Here is a 19,761-nt window from a genome sequence, read left to right on the forward strand (position 1 = left end):
ATAAATCTGAGCATCTAGATGCATTTATTACAGAGGTGCCTTGCAAAGAAAAGAAGATAACAACATTTTACTTGTATCCAGCAAACCAGTCGGAGTTGGAAGAAGATATTTTAAGAGAGATTGAAAAACTGATCGAATTGGTAGAACAACTAACGACTGAAGAAGGATCTCAAGAACTTCGTAATTTGCTAGATAATGGGGTAAATGGAGTGGCGTTTCCAATTGTAATCAAGAATACCGTGATCGAGCATGACCTGCCAATATATGAACTATTCGACAAGCTAGGCATTCCAGATTTTACGCCTGACTTATGTACGGCCCAAATAGATGATTATAGTTTTAACAGCGTGAAACTTGGCGACATCATACATCGTGTCAGTATTAATATGACGAGTAAGAATATCGTGGCGACCGCGAGTAACGTATTGTTCACTTACAATGGTTATAAACACACGCCAAAAATCCCCGAAGATGCGAATGTTGTATTCCCGTGTATCTGCTTGATTTACGATAGAATACATCGCAACATGCTTTTCTGTGGCATATTATGGGAAAGGAACTAACAGAAAGTAAAATCGCAGATATTTATGAGGAAGACAAAGTTTAATTTAGCTTAATTTTTTTTTAGAGAAAACTGTCTCCTTTCAAAAAATTTAAACTTTTTTTTAACCAAAATATTAGAGTATATTTTTTACTTCTTTGAACGACAAGTATCATCGATTTGACTTCAACAAATGTGTGAGAAAAAAAAACAATATAAAATTATTTGAAAAATGTAAATATAAAATACAACTTATATTTTAATTTTATTCAGAAAATTCTTTTTTCTCCTCTTCGTTTCTTCGTAGAAAAATTTAAATTAATTTAATAATCTAATCTTTCTTCAATATTATTCTCTGATGAAAATTCTTTGTCTCGTTATCGATTGACTTTTTTTAAGGAATTTCCGCGATTAAAGTCACTAGATCTATAAAGTACCGCAAACTCGCATCCATTTTCACGCGAAACGCAGCCATTTCGAATTTATGCATTTGTATTACGTGCTTTATTTGGGAAAATGAAGCCGTCAAGTATATAAATCAATATTTTTTTAGTTGTAATTAATTTACTTATAAACAAAAGAATATGTACGAATGCTTAATTTATATGCTCTTTAATTTAATACGGATTTATTTGTTGTAGAAGTTTTATTGTGTTAATATCAACACAATGATGATGAATTTGCGCCTTCAATCTCGAGATTTACGCTTGAAAATGTTTCGAAAATGTACGGTTTAGATTAGCTGCATCCATTTGACTCAATGTGGACCCTGGTATACTCCTGGTAAATCGTGTATTATGCCCTTCGGCCATTTTTACGCGACATTTCTGAAATCAATCGCGGTACTTTATAATCTAGTAACTTTATCCGCGATCGGTAGCTCGCGCCTCTTCCGGTCGGACCGATAAGCTAAATTCTTGAGACTGAAATCCATTCACCGCGCTTGACGTCATTCTAGGCATCGCTTCTGACTTGGTATCTGCTTGCTCGTATGTATGTGTCTGACTTTGCGTATCAGCGACCGTTAACCGGTAGCATCCGCGAAACACGAGCATACCAGGATCTGCTGCAACCGTTGGCATCCGATTGCGTCACGTGGAACGCATGCACATACGCATGCACGTACACATGTAACATGCGACGCAATACGACATACCAGAAACACGGACGAACGCGAGTTCGTCCTGGTTTGCACTCTCGAGTCCTTGACGTGCTACGAGACAAGAGATGAGCGAACTCGAGATCCGTGAGAGACGCGAAGAGACTCTCGCGCTTCCTCGAAGAAACATAACGTCTTTAAATCTTCCATTTGGAATCGCCAATTCGGAAAAATTTCCTAGCAAACAAGCTGATGTTCCTTGTCGTCATTTTGACGTTTAAATGTCCATTTTGAAGATGTATATTTACGTACACATATAACATTACTTTGAATATTGAATTCTAAGTGAATTATCTAAACATATATTTATTTCATACAAAAAACTGTTAATTTGATTTAACTATTATTTTTTTATTGAATGAATATTTATTTACTCCAAGTAAATGTTTACTTATAATACTATTCGAAGAAATTATATATTAAAATTTAGTAAATTTTTTTTCAGTGTACTGAGCGGCAGATTAACATCCTTTCTGTACCAAAGTTTTTGTGCCAAATGCAGAGTGTATTTTAATGATGATAGTTTAGTCTAATCATTTATTCTGGTCATTTCTCGCGTTGTTTCGAAGACAGACATCTTCCATAAAATCGTTGCGTAAAATCGACACTTATTGTCGCATCCAACTTTTTTTTTTATATCCGAATATGTAAATCGTGGGTGTCGCGCGATGACAAATGGCGTCGTTATGTGTGTCCTTACAATACTGACGCATTCCGTCTGCTCTAAAAGACTCGCACATTAAATTATTATGTATTATTCGAGTCGTGGATGTACATTTTTTCAACGCGCCATGAAAACGAAACAGCGCGAGTGAACTGACACGATCGCGAACATTGCTTGCGTGTATATGATTCTCTTTTTTATGACCGCAAATTGCTATTCCGTCCGTGAATAAGATGTCGAAATAATAATTGGCTTCATTGACATTTCCAATCGAAATCTACCAGACATCCTTCAGTCTAAGGCTGTGAATACCGAGAAACTTCGGAATTATATGAAATTATTATAAATTAATTACACAAACGTAGATAATTCGTAATAATCATCCGAATCTGATTTTCAATATTTAAACTTGCAAATAACTGCTACAATTTATTGAATTTACGTACGATAAATATAAATGCCATTAATAGTGAAGAGTTTGCTGTAACAATGAGCTACCCCATTTAGTAAAAACGGAGTAAATAAACTCTAAAATGGAAAGTAGGAAAAGTGTCAATATTAACAATAATTATATTAGGACTCGCGAATTTTAAACAATACAAAAAGATAAATATATCAGGCTAATGAGAGTCAGCAACTATTGATGTCTTCTTTATTTTAAACGTTTCGACTCTCTTTGGAGTCCTCCTCAGCAAGAATGATACAAGTATAATTATCTCACATATCCGTAATGCTTAATAATATAGTAATAATAATAAAGTAACATCAATATTACTTTAAATTTTATTTATTCCATTTATAATTTCATTTATTATTATTAATTTAAAGCTGTTACAAAATGTGGGTAGCCTATTTCAACAAATCCTTCAATTTTTCTCTAATTTCTTTTCTTTACACAATTTTTTAAATCTTTCTCTTCGATAATGTCGCATAATTCTATATATGAGAAGCAGATTCGATTTTCAAAATGCGTTTTGTACAAAATTTTCTGAGCTACTTTGAGAAAGCATTTTTTCATCGTTAATTTATATGCTGAAAAAAATTTGGACATTTCGAAGTGCATTATATTTCTTAACTAGAGACAAACAAAATGTATTTGTTTAACATTTTTAGCAATTGTTTAGCAATTTTGTTTAATATTTCACATCCTACTAATTGGCATTGTAATTTTCTGAAAAGTGCGTAATATTCTTCTGTGGGGAATTTCTTTATTTCTTATTTTCTAAAAATTACAAATTTTTGACAAAATGCTTTTTGAAAGTCTGCTCCTTATATACTCGCTTTGTATCTGTAATTATTTATTTTAAAAATTACAAAACGCCATGGCTTATTTCGAGCTATAATTAAATTAACTTTAAATTAATTTAAGATTGTATTTCTGCGTTTTAACACTGAAGAAGGTTTTGTAAGCCGAAACGTTTGTTGATTATATTAATTTAAATTAATTTAATTATAGCTCGAAATAAGCCATGATATTTTGTAATTTTTTTAAGAAAATATACGAGCATTTCTACTTCAACTATTTATTTTCTTCTGCTTTTTTCATCATATATATATATATTTATATACTTTCATATATAAATATTTTAATAATTTTATAATTGCAATAAAATTTCTTGCACCTGCGCATAAAGCAACAATATTGAGCTGTATCGATAAAAAAAAAGAAAAAGTTGAATTTGAGCCGACAAACAACTCGATACGAAATGCTTGAATATCATTAAGGAGTATCTCGAATCGGAGTTGGTCCTGCCAGATTGTTTTTCGGCAACCGGTGAAAACTCGTCGTCGATCGCCTTCTTTTTTATCCATCGAACGGCGAGATAGACGCTCGTACGGTCACTTTCTTTTCTTTCGACGATGATGAGGACGGCGCCGACGACGACGACGACGACGACGACGACGACGATGGCGCGGCGAGTCGGTCACGCGCGCTTTTTCGCGCGACGTTCCACATCTTTTGATCGTGCCCCGTAATTATATGACTTCACGAACGAGATCATCCGGATCGGGACTACGCGCTGCGCGAAGTGAGCGAAGTCACGCGTGTCAAATTCCGCACGGTCATCCGTGCCGCTGGCCGCGTGTTTTTCCCAAACCGCAAAGCGGTCGACGTATACAGGGCGTTTCGGAGTAATAATGACGAAACGTCACCTCGTAACACGCGGCGCTTCGATTTTGTATCCATTTCCAGAGTACTGGGTGATAAAAAATTAGTAACCTGTATTTACAAATAAAAACAACACTTTAATTATATCTTAAATACCCAGTAATAATAATTAACTATTAATTATTAAATCCTCAAAATGACAATTAACATTCAAAATGGCCACCTCTAGCTTTGAAAAATATGATGCACACCTTGAAGGTTCGAAATGCATCAATGATGGCCGCATATTTTTTCACAGATAATTTCTATGAAATTATTTCCAGGTAGACAATAGGTCTTCAATTCATCAACTGATGAACATTTTTTCATGCAGTTTTTTTGGTACTAAACAAGATGTAACATTCTTCAAAGAGTTTGTTTTTTTTTTTAAATACGTTACTTTACAAAGTATCAAACTAACATTATTTATCGTTATTTTAATGTCAAAATGATATCTTTAATAGAGCTGTTATTTTTGACAATTTCAAAAATTCGAAGCTTCAAAGCAAGAAATTACCAACCCCAGTCTTTAATGTCATTTTGACAACAAATCTGCTTATTGCCTGTATAATAATTTGATAAATACCCAAAACTTTATGACGAAACTTTTTTCTTACAAATAATTCTGCAATGTCGCAGAAGAAAGAAGTGCAAAATGTACTTGTTTTCAGTTTAAAATTGTTTCTCGCATCATTTCGTATTCACGTATCACGCGTACTTTGTTTCCTGCGCTGATAGGCGATGATGGACGGTCATCAAGCTATTCGCGGAGAGATCGGACCCGTAACTGAATTTCGAAATTCGTCAGGTCGCAGAACGTTTCTTACGCTCCGAATGTAATCTCGTAATCGACCAGGTAGGGATTCGTGGAAGTTATTCGAGGCGAGACGGCTGGGAGGAAAGAAAAGGGAAGAAAGAAAGAGGTATCCATCGTGCGCGGTTATGATCGGTCGCAGGAACTGCGACAAAGGCGTTTTGACGCGCATGGCTGCTCTTCGGCTTGGCTTCGTCATTTCAAAAGCACTTGTCCGTACTCGCAAAACAATTTTTTTGTTCAGCATCGCCTTTTTCGGAATAATTAATTTTCGTTACATCCTGGTCCTACTAAAAATATTCTGATCTTTCTACACGAGAAGGGTGATTTTGTTAAAGTATCTAAAAATTTAACTGAAAATAATTTTGTTCACTGACAAAAATTTCTAGTTGAAAATGGACGAATCAGAATTTTCTGGTTGTCTATTAGAATTCTAGTTGAGATAACTAGAATTCTGATTAATATAATTATTCTGGTAAAAATAAGAATTCTAATAGATTTTATTAGAAATATTGTACCAATTAGAGTTCCAGTTATCTAGAATTCTAATAAATTTAATCAGAAATTTCTGTTTAATTCAGAATTAGTGTTTAATCCAACCAGACCATTTTTCTCAGTGTTGGATCATCAAAGTAATAACGTAGAAATCGTTCGTGCCAGCATCGCTTATGATGCTTGAGATTTCCACTTAAATATTTTATTTTCATGGTCCAACAAAATTCTTTTCAGAGCTGCTATCTAGCTAAATTTTTAGATACTTTAACGAACTCGTTCTTTTCATGTAAGATTTATTATGATTCATTATTATTCCATTGTATTTTCTGATTAATCATTTATCATCATTTTTTAAGAGAAAATAATTTTTCCAAATGCAACCTCTCGAGATGAAAATAATTAACAGGGAAAGAGGAAAATATACGTAAAGTTGGTATTTTATTATTCAAGAAATATCATCCCACTAAATAGACATTTATAACGCCTAATGCACTTATCCGAGTAACTATGTTAACGCGAGATATTTTCTGCATTCCTTGCGCGAAACCGCGATGCAATCCGCAGCTTTTTATCTCAAGCCGCTTATAGAAAGACGGACGTTTCTCGAGATAATTGACGACCGAATGGTCATCTGTATCGCCATGGCGACAAGGAGAGAAATGATGATGATGATACGATATTTCGTTACAATCTTTTTTTATATACGCGTCGTGAATCATACATCTCGCAAAACGTTAAAACTCTTACGTCTACCACATCGTAATCGATTCACAGATAAACAAAAATTTGGGATCCACAAATTTCGTTTATCGTTTGCCAATTAATTCGCCAATTGGCCGTGACAGTTAATTTAATCGAGTCGAGATCAGCCCTTCTCTCTCGAATCGCGTGACTTTCGTTTGTCCTGATTTCGTTGCCATTTGTCGTCGACGCCATTATCGTTATTGCATTCATAATCTACGCTACACCGCTGTCTCGAAGACAGAGATATCGCCGTAAGGGCGGCCGCCTTTAGTAGAATCAACGTCGCCGGATAACGATCATAATGCAAATTGCGCGAATTCTACACCCGATCTCCTACTCTCCGATCCCCTCTCTCGGTAAGGCTAAGGGATCGTGCAATTGCAATCGCGTGGAAAAGAAAGAAACAAGCTTGGCAGTGGGAAAAAAGCGCGTCACGCGGCGGTCGATCTCGTATCTGTCAGTAGATAACATCGAATTCCAATGGCGGCTCACCCACTCACAATCTGGTGGGTGAGCTCCACGTCCGTGACGCGCTCGAAACGCGCCCGCGTGTTCTTTCTATTGTAAGAAAGGCTTAAAAATTCGATTTCTATACTGTTACACTGAGAAAAAAAAATTATAGTCAATTTTAATAAATATTTAGTTCAATACTGCCAACTAAACATTTACTTACCATAAATAAATATTTGTTCATTAAAAAGAATGATTGTTAAATCAAATTAATGTTTCTTGTATCGAATAAATATGTCTTTATATTTAATAAATATTTAGTTGGTGGTATTCAACTAAATATTTATTAAAATTGACTATATTTTTTCTCAGTGTAGAAATGTAACCACGAGCTTCCTTTACATGTAAATGAAGCTCGTGATTATAAACGAAATTAAAAGTAATGAATGATTTAACAGAAAATTATAATAAGTTACAGTTTTTTTTGCTTAAATGTAATGAACGTGTACATTAAATTTATGAAATTTTATGAAAAGTATGTTAAATTTCATAAATTTTCATGAAAAATACATTAAATTTAATGTAATGTCATGAAATTGTGTAACTTAAAATTTAATGAAATTTAAGAACATTTCTAACAGTGTAGGTTCAATCAGTAATTTCCTTATTAACTCTTAACGTTACGCAAGAAAAAAAAATAAAATATATATAGATACTTAATCTTTTTAAACTTTTAAGTCTAAAAAAATTTTTTAAAAATGTATTTGCATATAGATTAAAATTATTCCCCCTTAAATTTTCGAAATGCTTATCAATTTAGTATAAGATTATATTTTTCGATTTTATATTTCCATTTAATTATAATGTAAGATAAAAAAAAAAGAAATAGAAACTTTTATAAAATTCTTAAATTTAAAAACTTTAAGGTTATAAAATAAAACATAAAATTTCATTTTCGCGATATAATATGTATATGGTACATAAAAAATTATTTTATCTAAAGAAGAAAGTGTAATCATAAAGAAATAAAAATTAAAACTAAACTTTTACACATAAAAAAGTATTTTTAGATTTTTAAACTAAAAACAATTACCACAAAATTCTACATTGTTGATTTAAAAAATTATTATATTGACACACACAAAAGTGTTTTTAAATTTCCATAGATTCAAATAAGTAGTTATTTTCTTACACTGAAAAAAAACTAAATTTTAATAAATATTTGTTTAAACAGTCTTTGTAAATATTTACTAAATGTAAACAATTTATTTAATACAAAAAACATTAATTTGTGATTTAACTGCCATTTTTTTATTGAATAAGTATTTATTTACCGTAAAGAAATGTTTACTTACTTAGTACTATTCAAAGAAATTTAATGTATTGAGATTTAGTAAGTTTTTTTAGTATACTAACTTAAAATTACATAAGGAAAAAAAGAAAAATATATACTAGATATTTAATAAGGTTTAAATCTAAGTCTAAAAAAAGATGTTCGAAAAGCTTTACAATTGAAAATTATTACTTATGAAATGAATAAGCGTGTCTAAGTTTCTAAACCTGTAATGGATGACACATTCTAAGTGTACTGAATACAAATCTAGCAAATAAATGCCGTCACCACTGCCTCTAGCATTTACCTATAAATCAATTTAATCGTGCGTACAATGTGATAAGCATCGTGTCGTGATAATGTAATCGTCCCAATGCACTTCGTCGGTACAACGCGTAGTTTTCTCTGTCTCGCAAAAACTTTGATCTGGAGCATTCCTCCTTCCTCCATTTATTGCAAGATTTATCTTCGTTTAGCCTACGACTTGCCACACTACAAAAGTACCAAACGCATTTATATGCGTGATTTGCGTAACGTAAATTTATTTTTCAATATACAATTTTTTTATTTCGTTCACATATCATAAAAGTGTTGTATAAAAAAAATTTTCCAAAGCTATCTATCTGAAGATTCTAGTATCAAATTATGAACTCTTTGAAAGCTAGTAGATATAATAAAGCAAGTAGATAATAACGGATTCAATTAAAATTCTTTATATTTCAATTAATGTATTATATATATATGGGTTATAAGAGATTATCTCGCAGTTAAGAAAGTTCTTAATCTCCCGTGACTTTGACTCGATTCTGTTTAAACAAAAACCGTGCAGTTATGTTAAAAAGAGTCACGGGTTAAAGCGAGAGGCGTTTCTAGCGGCTGCGGCGTTTATTTAGTCCCGAAGATTCTGCTCCTGCGGATGTACGCGAGTACGAGCGGAGAGGTTTTATGTCGACCACGCTGATACTTTCCTGGCCGCAATTAAGAGCGCGCAAAATCCAAAGCGAGCGGCCAATTAGATGAAAATGGAACGCGCCGCTATCGACCGATTACGCACTTTCTTCGGATCTGGGGAGCTCCGTGGAATTCCGTAATACACCGAATTCTACCTGCGATCGTCGATCCAGTAATAATAATAATAATAGTAATAATTATTGTACATGAGAATATGAGAATAATTGATAGTTGTATTAACAGCATTAATCAACAGCAGTGTATAATAAAAATTAATCTTGTTTATTTTCAATAATAATAATTAATATGAAATAAATAACATTTTATTAAAACAAATATATATGGTGTATTTGTTTCATTAATACTGTTATTGAAATAACGAGATTATTTTACTGTTATTTTAATTAGATTGCTGTAAGAATATATTGGATGTATAGTCCGTGCAAAAAGTGACTGGAAATGTATACTTTCTGCATAAAAATATATGTATATATTATACATATATTCTGAAATGGTATGAATAAGATCAATATTTATGTTTAAAAATACTGGTTTTTAATTTAGATAAAAATTTTCTCATTTTGCCTTAATTATTTTTTTTAAACATCTACTTTTTATTGAAATAATTTATGTTCCAGATTCTAAATTGTCGCCAAAATTCGTACATTACTTTCAAACACAATACAGAAAGACCTGTAATTTTTTTCATAATTCATATTTGCTTAAAAAATATAACTATATCCACAATACATCTTTTTTTTACTATAATAATAACTACTTAATTTAAGATTGAATCTTAATTTCAAATTAACATAAATGATGTATTCTGACAAAGATGTATTCTTAAATAAATTTTTTTTCGTGCAAATTTGAACCCTCAGGGTGAAGCGGATTGCAGAGATAAAAGATAAGTTAAATAAATTGAATAAATTAGAATCAATCGATGTGTGTTCGATAAAGTCGCGTTTCCTATTGCAAAAAAGTCGTTTACTCGAAGGTTTATTTTGAGAAGGTCTAACTGAGGTCGTCGACGGTTAGGTTCAAGGTTCTCCGATATAATAATAAGCGGAGGTATGAGACTCCGACCATTGAGGAAAAAGGAATCATTAAATGGCTCATCCTGTGGAACAGGGCGCGCATGAATTATTCACGTGCTGCTCTCTTCCCCAATAGTTTGCTCAAGGAAAGTGAAACCTTCGGTCAAGTTCAACGACATCGACAACGACCGGCTAAGATTGACAAACGGTCGTCGTTCTTCGTCCTCCTCACATTAAGCCCACGACTTTATTTTGATAAGAGGAACAACGTGTCATTGGTTGAAGTAACAAATTCACGTTTAATGAAAATAATTTCATTAAAGAAAAATCATCTCTATAGTAAAAAAAAAATGTAGTTGATTTCTAATAAATATAGATATAGTTCTGCACACGAAAAATTTTAGATACGACAATTATTGCGTTATTTTTGGACATCTCAGATTTAACATTGGATTTAATAAATAAATTCGGTTTCTAATCTCATCAAAAAATCGTGTTTTGACGAACACAGTATTAACTTTTACAGTTAAGAGAAAGATTATTCATCGTTAAAAAAAAACAACTTTTATGACTTATGTGTAGTAAATCTCTTTTTTTATGGCACATCCGCCGTTAATGGATCAACGCGCGAGGTGAGAATACGGATCTCGGCGGCTCTTTTACTTTCATTTAGCCGCCGAACCAAGAGAATCCACGTGATTTTTCATAAAAGACTAAATTTATGTAGCTACAAAGAGGCAGCAACCTGCAAGCGATTTATCGAAATCGCGCGACCGTGAAACTACGAGCAGCTCGAGCGTTTCTTTTTAATCGCACGCGCGCGGATTCTGCCGCGATACGGTCAGCAACGAAAAAGAAGTACCTTGGGACGCGCGTTCTAGATGCAATTTTACGAAGTGTCTATACAATTTCGTGCCCATTATCTCGTGTAATGTAAAAGGAGATTTAACATGCAAGTAATAGAGCTGCATACAGAAACACTAGCGGAAAATTTTACGCTAGCAATTATTAATTAATAATTGCGCATCGCGTATATCGTGTTTCTCGAGCGCATGAAATACAGATTCTGATAAAGCCATTAATTACGTTCGTTATTATATGCGATTTAATTTTCGCACGAACAAATCTTCGTGACAAGTCTCTCGATACATATTTATAGCTAGACCCGGCTAGTCCCGGTTATGTAAATCGAGTCGTATTTATAGTCGACGTAGTGAAGTAACAACGGCGACTATTGTATGCTGCGCGTTTAGTAGAACATAAGTATTTGACTTCGATAATTTATTTAAGTATCATTTAAACGGATATCCTTTTGGAATTGCTGCTGGCGAGCACATAATGCAAATATGCTAAAAGATATATTAAACGCCTCATTAAACGTACATAAAAAAGATCATGAAAATATTTCAGATGTAATAAGTTGATATTTTGATATAAAAGGTGATATATTCGATAAGGAGAGATGGAGAGTATTCGCACTAATCGTACTTTATTACTCGAAACGGTGTTCAATGTAGTTCAATTTTGTTAATTTAGTATTCGAAAATGATATATATTCACTCGTATTAATAAATAAAGCAGTAAAGAAATTAAACCAAGGTCAAAACTTTGAACGAGCTAGTGAGATGACTAATAATATAACTTTATTCATATTACAGTGTAAAAACTCACAGAACATTTCGAAAAACTAATTTGAATGATTCAAAGGATCACATCATATTATACACACGACCGATACTTGAATAATAATCACAAAAAGCATCCATACGGCTCTTCGGGAAATGAATCCAAGAACTGTATGTCGATATGTGAAAATTTATTAATTTATTTTACCAGGTAAATTATTTAAGCGACGATCACGATGTAACGTATGCGCAAACGCACGTAATTAATACGAAAAGCTGAAGCTTCCGCGCGTAGAGCCAACCGGACATTTGTGCCACGCATTGAAGTCTCCAGGCACGCGTGGAGACTTCGATGCCAACGTATTTCTCAACAAAAAGCGACGCCCACTGCTTAGCGGTGACTTTAACGCTTCGCCTGGCCAGTCGTTGCTTTGTTCACGTAACTGTGTTCGCATCACAATTTTGATCTACTAATGTGCTAAATTCTACATTTATGTTGAATCTAAATTATTAAATATCACATATTAGATGTATTTCTTTAATCATTGATATATATCTGGATATATTTATTTCTGCAATTTCTAAAAATATTTAATTTTTACGAAAATCATTTCTCTATTAAAATAAATGTTTTTATTAACTGTGTTATATTTTTTTCAATTTAGTAATTTTAACACTTTGGTTAATGAATTATATGGCACAGCTTATTAGCGCGTTGTTATGAGGTAGTCATAAAATGTATCAAATTCATTTAAATAACACAAGGTTGATAAAATTGATTCCACTTCGCCACGTAATCATAACTTTCCCCAGATCAGTGAGAAAGATGGCGTTTAATTTAAGCCTGTTTCTTGTGCGCATCGCCGGCCGGATAAGGTTTATCATTTTTGTGACTGACAAGTAACTTATTTCACATTTTAAATATGCGCAAGTGTAATTTCAAGCCGATCAATATAACGTACCAATTTTCCGCTTGTACGAATCGCGAGAAAATTGCGAAGATCTCTGCTTCTCATTCCTTACTGAGTATATATCGGCTTACTTGGCTGTTAATTTAGTTGAAACATAACACACGTGAGAAATGAACGTTTTGCAATTTAAGGAAATTAATATTGAATCGCTGGGTGTGGGGAAAAAAGAAAGAATGTGTTTCAAATGTAACGAATGCTATAAACATTTATCGAATTTCTTCAAGTCAAAATTATATTACACAATCGAAATTGTGATAGAATCAGAAAAAGAATAATAATTTCCGTTCGTTTGAGAAGCAATATCGTACAAGTTAAGATATTACATTTTTCTTCTATGAAAAGTGAAGGAGAAAATGAAAGAGATATCGCATCCGATTAAACCCACATTTCGGGAAAGATGTTGAAGTAGCTTGACCATATATTCCGCACTTAATTTCTCGCCCGCGGCGCGGCGAGAATTATCGAATGAACGGACGATATCGCTACTAATATGCGATTCTTCGCTCACTCGCTCATTTTAGAAATCGTGTCGTTAATTCAACGCTGTTCGCATAGTTGGGTAGCGACTATTTGAAAGTGGCAACTGTATAGTTTAAGATATGACTTATTGAGCAATATATGAGAAACAATGTCCGCAGGTATTCTCTTGCTGAATTCAAATTAGTTTTATTTAATTTAATAATTTTCTGTACGATATTTTCCAAGCAGAGTTTAGATTACGAACCATGTATTTTTGTAACATTTCTTTTTCTTCCTCTAAAAAATATTCTAAATTTTAATAAATATTTATTTGAACAGTGTCAATTATATATTCACTTAAAAATAATTGTTAAACTAAATTAATGGTACTTGTATCAAGTAAGTGTATCTTTATTTAGTAAATGTTTCGTTGATATTATATTCAAAGAAATGATTTATTAAAATTTAGAATATTTTCAATATAACGTTACTACCTCTTTTTTATAATAATAATTAATGCTCGATTCGTATCAGAATATTTCATAGAAAAAGATTTCATGGAACTAAAATTTTTAAATTTGTTGTTTCACATACGACATGATTTGTAGAAGGATTCTGTGTAAAAATTCATTTTAATCTATGTAATACTATGGAGAGGTCAAACGATCGATTCGAGAATCAACTGGAATAAGAAGTTATCAATCGGCGACCCGATTCCGCCAACGATAAAAGGATATAAATTGCAGAGACTGGAATTTACGGCGAGCCTCTCAGCAAGTCTCGGTATGATCTCTAAATGATTACAAACACTGTAGAGCGATCCGACTTTCTCTCTTATGGGCGTCTCGTAAAATCGCGCGTTTTATGTAAAATCGCGTCCGTCGTTTCGTTTTAAAAGCTTCTCTCGTGTTGAAACGCCAATAAACCAATAACGTACAGGATCATTGGAAGCGCTCCTATTTTTCTTTGTTTCTCCCACCTTTCTCAGTATTATAATAGTATATCCACACCAGACACAGGCTGATGTTCATAGCCTGTTCTTATTTTCAATCCGTCTTAGGTAATGTCTTAATTAATGTGCTAATACGGTTCTGTGATTGGCTTATGACATCTCAAGACTGTACTTAAGACCATCTTAAATACAAGATCTGACTATGAATACCGCCCACAAAAAGCGTGTACTGAGAATATCGCTTCGTTCTTTTCTACGAGCCGTCGCAATTTTCAAGCAGAACACCGCGAGAGTTTCTCTGTCATGGCTCGACACCCGGTACACTCATCAAAATGTAGTGTACCTGTTTCCAGGAAATCCGAGAAGAGAAGCGCCGCGGGCGCCATCGTGGTCCGGCCATGGCGATCGAGGAAGATGAATCCTTCAAAACGACGTGCTGCGCGATGGCTTTCTTTCTCCGAGTTTCCTTTCTCCTTCGCTATGCTTTTGCTAAAGTTAAAAAGCTATTATTGTTATTATAGTAACTTTAATTGTTAGTAACTTTTCAACTAAGAATTTGCAAATTGTTTTCGATGACTTTTTTATCAAAATGTGCAAACGATGAGCAATCGAATAAGCAAGAGAAAGAAAGTTAATTTTTTCAAGAGTTAGGGGGGAGTGACGGTCAACTTTACACTTTTATCCTTTCCTCACACATTTTTTAGTTGTGTCACCGTTGAAGGAACGATACCGTCGTGTAACAAATTTTGTTAATCGTCTTATATATTGTATTTCTATTATTACTCCACATCGGAAACTCTTGAGCAAGAGTTGATTTCAGCCACGACTGCCTTCTTCCGGTTCGCGAGAGCGTCGATTTGACAAAGGTCGGGAGGTCGGCGATACAATGTAGATTCTCGGATGAAGACGATGCAATCGCGCGGACCTACAGATGAAATCACGGAGCGTTCGTTCGTCTCTCGCATACATGTCGATGGTGATGCTGATGGTGATGCTGATGGTGATGGTGGCGTTGGTGCAATGCTGCACGCTGTATTTCAATGATGAATGGTTGTGAACTCTCACGGATGGGCGCGCGCGAGCCTGGCTCGCGGAAAAGAAAAGAGATAAAAAAAAAAGGAGGGGGAGGGGGAGAGAAAAGAAGAGGAAAGAAGAAACGAGCCGAGTGCGATCGACGGCTTACATCGTAATTGCATTGAATGCATTCGCGCCTCTTATCCGCGGCGCGTCGCGCTGCAATGGGTGCAGCAGCGACCGCAACGCTCTTGCAGCAACATTGTGTTCCGGAGAGGCGAATATCGCGATTATGGCGATTATGGCGGCGGTACACCTTGCGGGCACGAGCGTGATCGCCTAATTCCTGTCCTGTTCTGTCCGGGAATAAATCCTTCGTGGTTCGCGCGAGAGGCCTTGAGTCGAACTCTCCGTCTAATTCGCGAGAATAAGTTGAGGCAATTGACGCAACCTGCGAAATTGTGCCTCTATGAGAGTTGGGTGTTAAATAAACGTCGGCTCGAATAGCGTGATTTATTCGATTAATTCGATGCTTGCGCACGAAATGTCACATCGAAGTCTGATGAAAAAGTCTCGGTTTTCGTGAAAATAGTTCGTGTCGAATTCCATATACCTGTTATAATGTCAAATTATATCCAAATTGAGAGTTATTTTTTATCATTTCTATAGATACGACTCAATACGTCATTAATTTAATTAAAACAATGGAGTTGAATTGTTCAACTCAAAGAGTACATTAAATTTCACTCGAATTTGGTTTATTATTTACTAACAAGTGTTGCATACGTTAATATGGACGTTGTTTTTTTTTTTTTTGAAACTAGCGATTCAACCACAAAAATGGATTAACTTATATTTTGTCATTTTGCTATTTAATTGGAGTACCAATACTCCTTTGATATTTAACACTAGGAGGACCATGTCAACAAAATGAAGAGATATTAATAATTTAGTGCGTGAAGCTGCAAATCATTCGGATATTTTTCATTTTTTGCACGTATATTAAAATAAAACTGAAAACGCTCTCTAATTCTAGAAAGCGTTAATAAAATGTTAATAAAACGTTAATGAGAAAGAGAGGATATTATGTTCCCTCGACAAATATAGATCTCTTTGTAGAATAATTTTCGTCTGTATATCTTTTAGAATAATGAATTATCGCGACGTAAAGGTGCGTGTTTTCCTGGGAACGGTCGCGGCGGTTAAATAAACCAACGATGTGTTAAAATCATCGTAACCGCGAGTGTTTAACGGCATGCAACGCGATCGCGTTTACGTCACCGCCGCCGGTCGAGTTAGTAAATTGTGGAAAAGTGAAAGGTCACGTAATCGCTGCAGTACCTCCCCCTCCTTGATAAAGACTCGATAATTGCTCTCGAGTCTACTTGATTCCTGCAATCCCGTTACTCCACCCACTATTATCCCCGAATTATCCTACTGAACGACTGTCTCGATCCTAAACGGGCCGGTCTGGCCCATTACTGGTTTCTTTTTATTCAAATCCGAGTTTAATTAGCCCTATCAAATCCTTCGTGCCTCGATAAGATCTTCTGAGACGTTTATTGGGTCGTAAGTCGTAATGTATGAGATTTTCGTGTTCTAAAACTATTCGTATATAACTATACTATGTATATATTCTGTTCTCTCTGAGATATTTGATAAAAATCGTCGGCATAAAAACGATATTTTATGTATAATCTTTATCTAGAAGAAAATAAAAAGTTTTCAGATATCATCATTTGGATATTTAAACCAAATAAGCACGTTGAGTAACTTATGACAGAATTTTTTTAAATAGAGATTTTAATGTAATATTTTTTATTACGAGTTTTTGATGATTTGTGCATATTTAAAGAACACTTATTAAGAAAGAAAGAAAATATGTTTGAAAAAAAAAAAAAAAACATTAATTTTGCAAATCATTTTCTCGCCACAAGAGTATAAAAACATCCTAGGTGATTATTCCTGGGTCAACAATACAGTTTGTCAAGTCTCGCCACTCTCGCCTCTTAACTCCGTTGTTCTTGAGCTTTTTTTTCCTTCTCACTTAGCACAGAATTTCCTCGAGAGACTGCCATAAATGACGCTCTGTGCAAGCAGCTCGAATCGTCCATCGAGAATCGCGAATCGATTCGCGCGAGTGTGTTTATAACGCGTCGCGGCTGAAAAGGAGAATTCATAGAGCAGTAATTGGATTTTTGATCCGATCAAAAGCGCCGATTGTGTCGTCCTGCGCGCGAGAGAGTAAGATCGACGGATCGAATTCGCTATTTTCTAACCGCGCGAATCCACCACGCTTCGCGTCGGAGTGTCGTTCATTAAGTTGCAAATGAACATTCAAGGTTTCGCGAGCTCGATCGATATTCGCTGCGGAAAATCGATTATGCGCGCCGTACGGATTGCACCACGCCGCATTGTCAGTTCGTAATTGTGATTGCAAAGTCGCGTCGGAAACACATCGTCCTTTGTCGATTATTAATTTAGTTGGAGAACCGATAAGGATACGGTTAGACCGACTCAATCTAAAGATCGCGTTTTACGATGTCAGATCGCGAAATTGATTCTCCGACAAGTACTTTTCTATCTATCAGTTGTTCTACGCGGAAAAGGAGGGTTTTGCTGAAGTATCTTAAAATTTAATTAGATGTAGATCTGAAAATAATTTTGTGTTCGAATCATGAAAATGATTACTTAGGAATATCAAACATAATGAGCAATGCTACAAAAAGTTGACATTCTAGCAACTATAATTTGAACGAAGTTTTATTGGATTATCAAAATAATTATGTAGGACACTCTAGTTGCTAGACGGTTTTGCTCAAGTATCTAAAAATTTAGCTAGATACAGATCTGAAAACCATTTCTTGTTTGGATCGTTAAAATAATTATGTAGAACGTTCAAATTGGTTGCCAGAATGTAAAAACATTTTGCTTGAGATTTCTACGTAATTATTTTGATGGTCCAACAAAGTTATTTTCAGATCTGTATCCACCTTAATTTGTAGACTTTAATAAAATCGTTCTTTCTCTGTGCACATTTTACATCGCTGCAGGACTTTTTATCGCGTTTCAAATAAAATGGCCAATTAAAATCTTTTTAATGGCGCGATTGAAAAGCGTGAAAAGAGAGCACTGGTTCAATAATACCTGTCCTAATTAATAAAATTTACTTCGAATATATGTAATGGCTTGCCCTCGACTTTATTTGACAGATAAACCTGTGCATTCTCCGGAATTACTAATTCAGAGAAATGTAAACTCATTTCGCTCTAGAGAACGCATTTTATAAAATCAGTTCATTTATCTCGTTATTTATGTCCGCCGCGCGCGCACGATAACATATAAATAAATCGATTGGCAAAGAGAAAGAAGTAGAGAGAAAGAGAGGGAGAAAAATGCACTTTATGCCACGCAAAGGATCGTAGAAGGACACGCGGGCCGAAAGGGTATCCGTGACTGCGTTATTATAACGATATTCCACAGTGCACGGGGCACGATCAAATGTTTTATGCTAATCTGCGGGAAACCTACTTTGCAAAGTCCCTGAACCGCGCGAGTGGTATTCCGCGATATTTGCCCGTGAAAGATTGCCCACAGAGAAAAAAATTAATTCACCAAAGTTATAGCTCGCTGTAAGAATTCAACATTTACAACTGCACCGTTGAAAAATTTAACATATCACGGTCCACTCAAATTTATGTGTTAATTTAATATGAATCTCTTACGGAGATGTGAAATCAGAATCAATTTTAAATTCTTTGTCATATTTTCATGTAGCTAAGTCTGGCTTATCTCCATGTCATGTTCATGATATGTTTGAAAAAATAATGCGTAGAAAGATTTAATGCTTATTTTAAATAAATTCAATAAACTAAATTTTATTTCCTTTGAGCTATTAAATTTAAAAATTCAAGCTTTACTAATGCGCCTCGACTTTATTTTTCGAAATTGAAAAAAGGTGATAAACTTCTTGGAGCAACTACTCAAAACTTGTGTGCTCAACTTTGTTAATATTTCCAACATTTATTTGCTTTTGTAGATGTAACCAATGAAAAGAAAAAAGATAATAATTTGTGGGAAATAATGCTATGTTTGCGCGAAGAATTATGTTTATTTTGTCAAGTTTTAAAATTACTGTCAGCCAAATAGAAATTTTGAATAACTTGATAGTTGAATATATTATTTGAGGCCAAAATTATTTCCAGAAGAACCCCAATGAAGTCCAAACTATTTATTGCGTCTGATAAAAATATCTGATAAAAATATTTGGATCTATTAGACAACTTTGGACCCTTCCCTTTGAGAGCAAGTATCAATATTTTAAACAAGTAAATCATCTTGTTTTAAAAAACACTCATCTTTTTTTACTTTCTTTTCCAAAACATCAATCGTTAAATGTATTT

General features: G+C 34.2%; 1 protein-coding gene across 2 annotated transcripts in view; it reads left to right on the top strand.

Moving 5' to 3' along the window:
• The window catches only part of LOC105145445 (serine protease inhibitor 88Ea), a 38,465-nt gene that overhangs the window by 7,329 nt on the left and 11,375 nt on the right, over positions 1-19,761 (top strand). For both annotated transcript variants that reach the window (XM_087415126.1, XM_087415127.1), the window contains one exon: positions 1-19,761. This exon is cut by the window's right edge and continues 11,375 nt beyond it. In XM_087415126.1, the coding sequence (XP_087271252.1) occupies positions 1-563 (563 nt within the window). In that variant the 3' untranslated portion in view covers positions 564-19,761.

Source organism: Acromyrmex echinatior, chromosome 17, assembly GCF_024713525.1.
Source record: "Acromyrmex echinatior isolate Ae372 chromosome 17, ASM2471352v2, whole genome shotgun sequence".
In the NCBI taxonomy this organism is placed as follows: Eukaryota; Metazoa; Arthropoda; class Insecta; order Hymenoptera; family Formicidae; genus Acromyrmex; species Acromyrmex echinatior.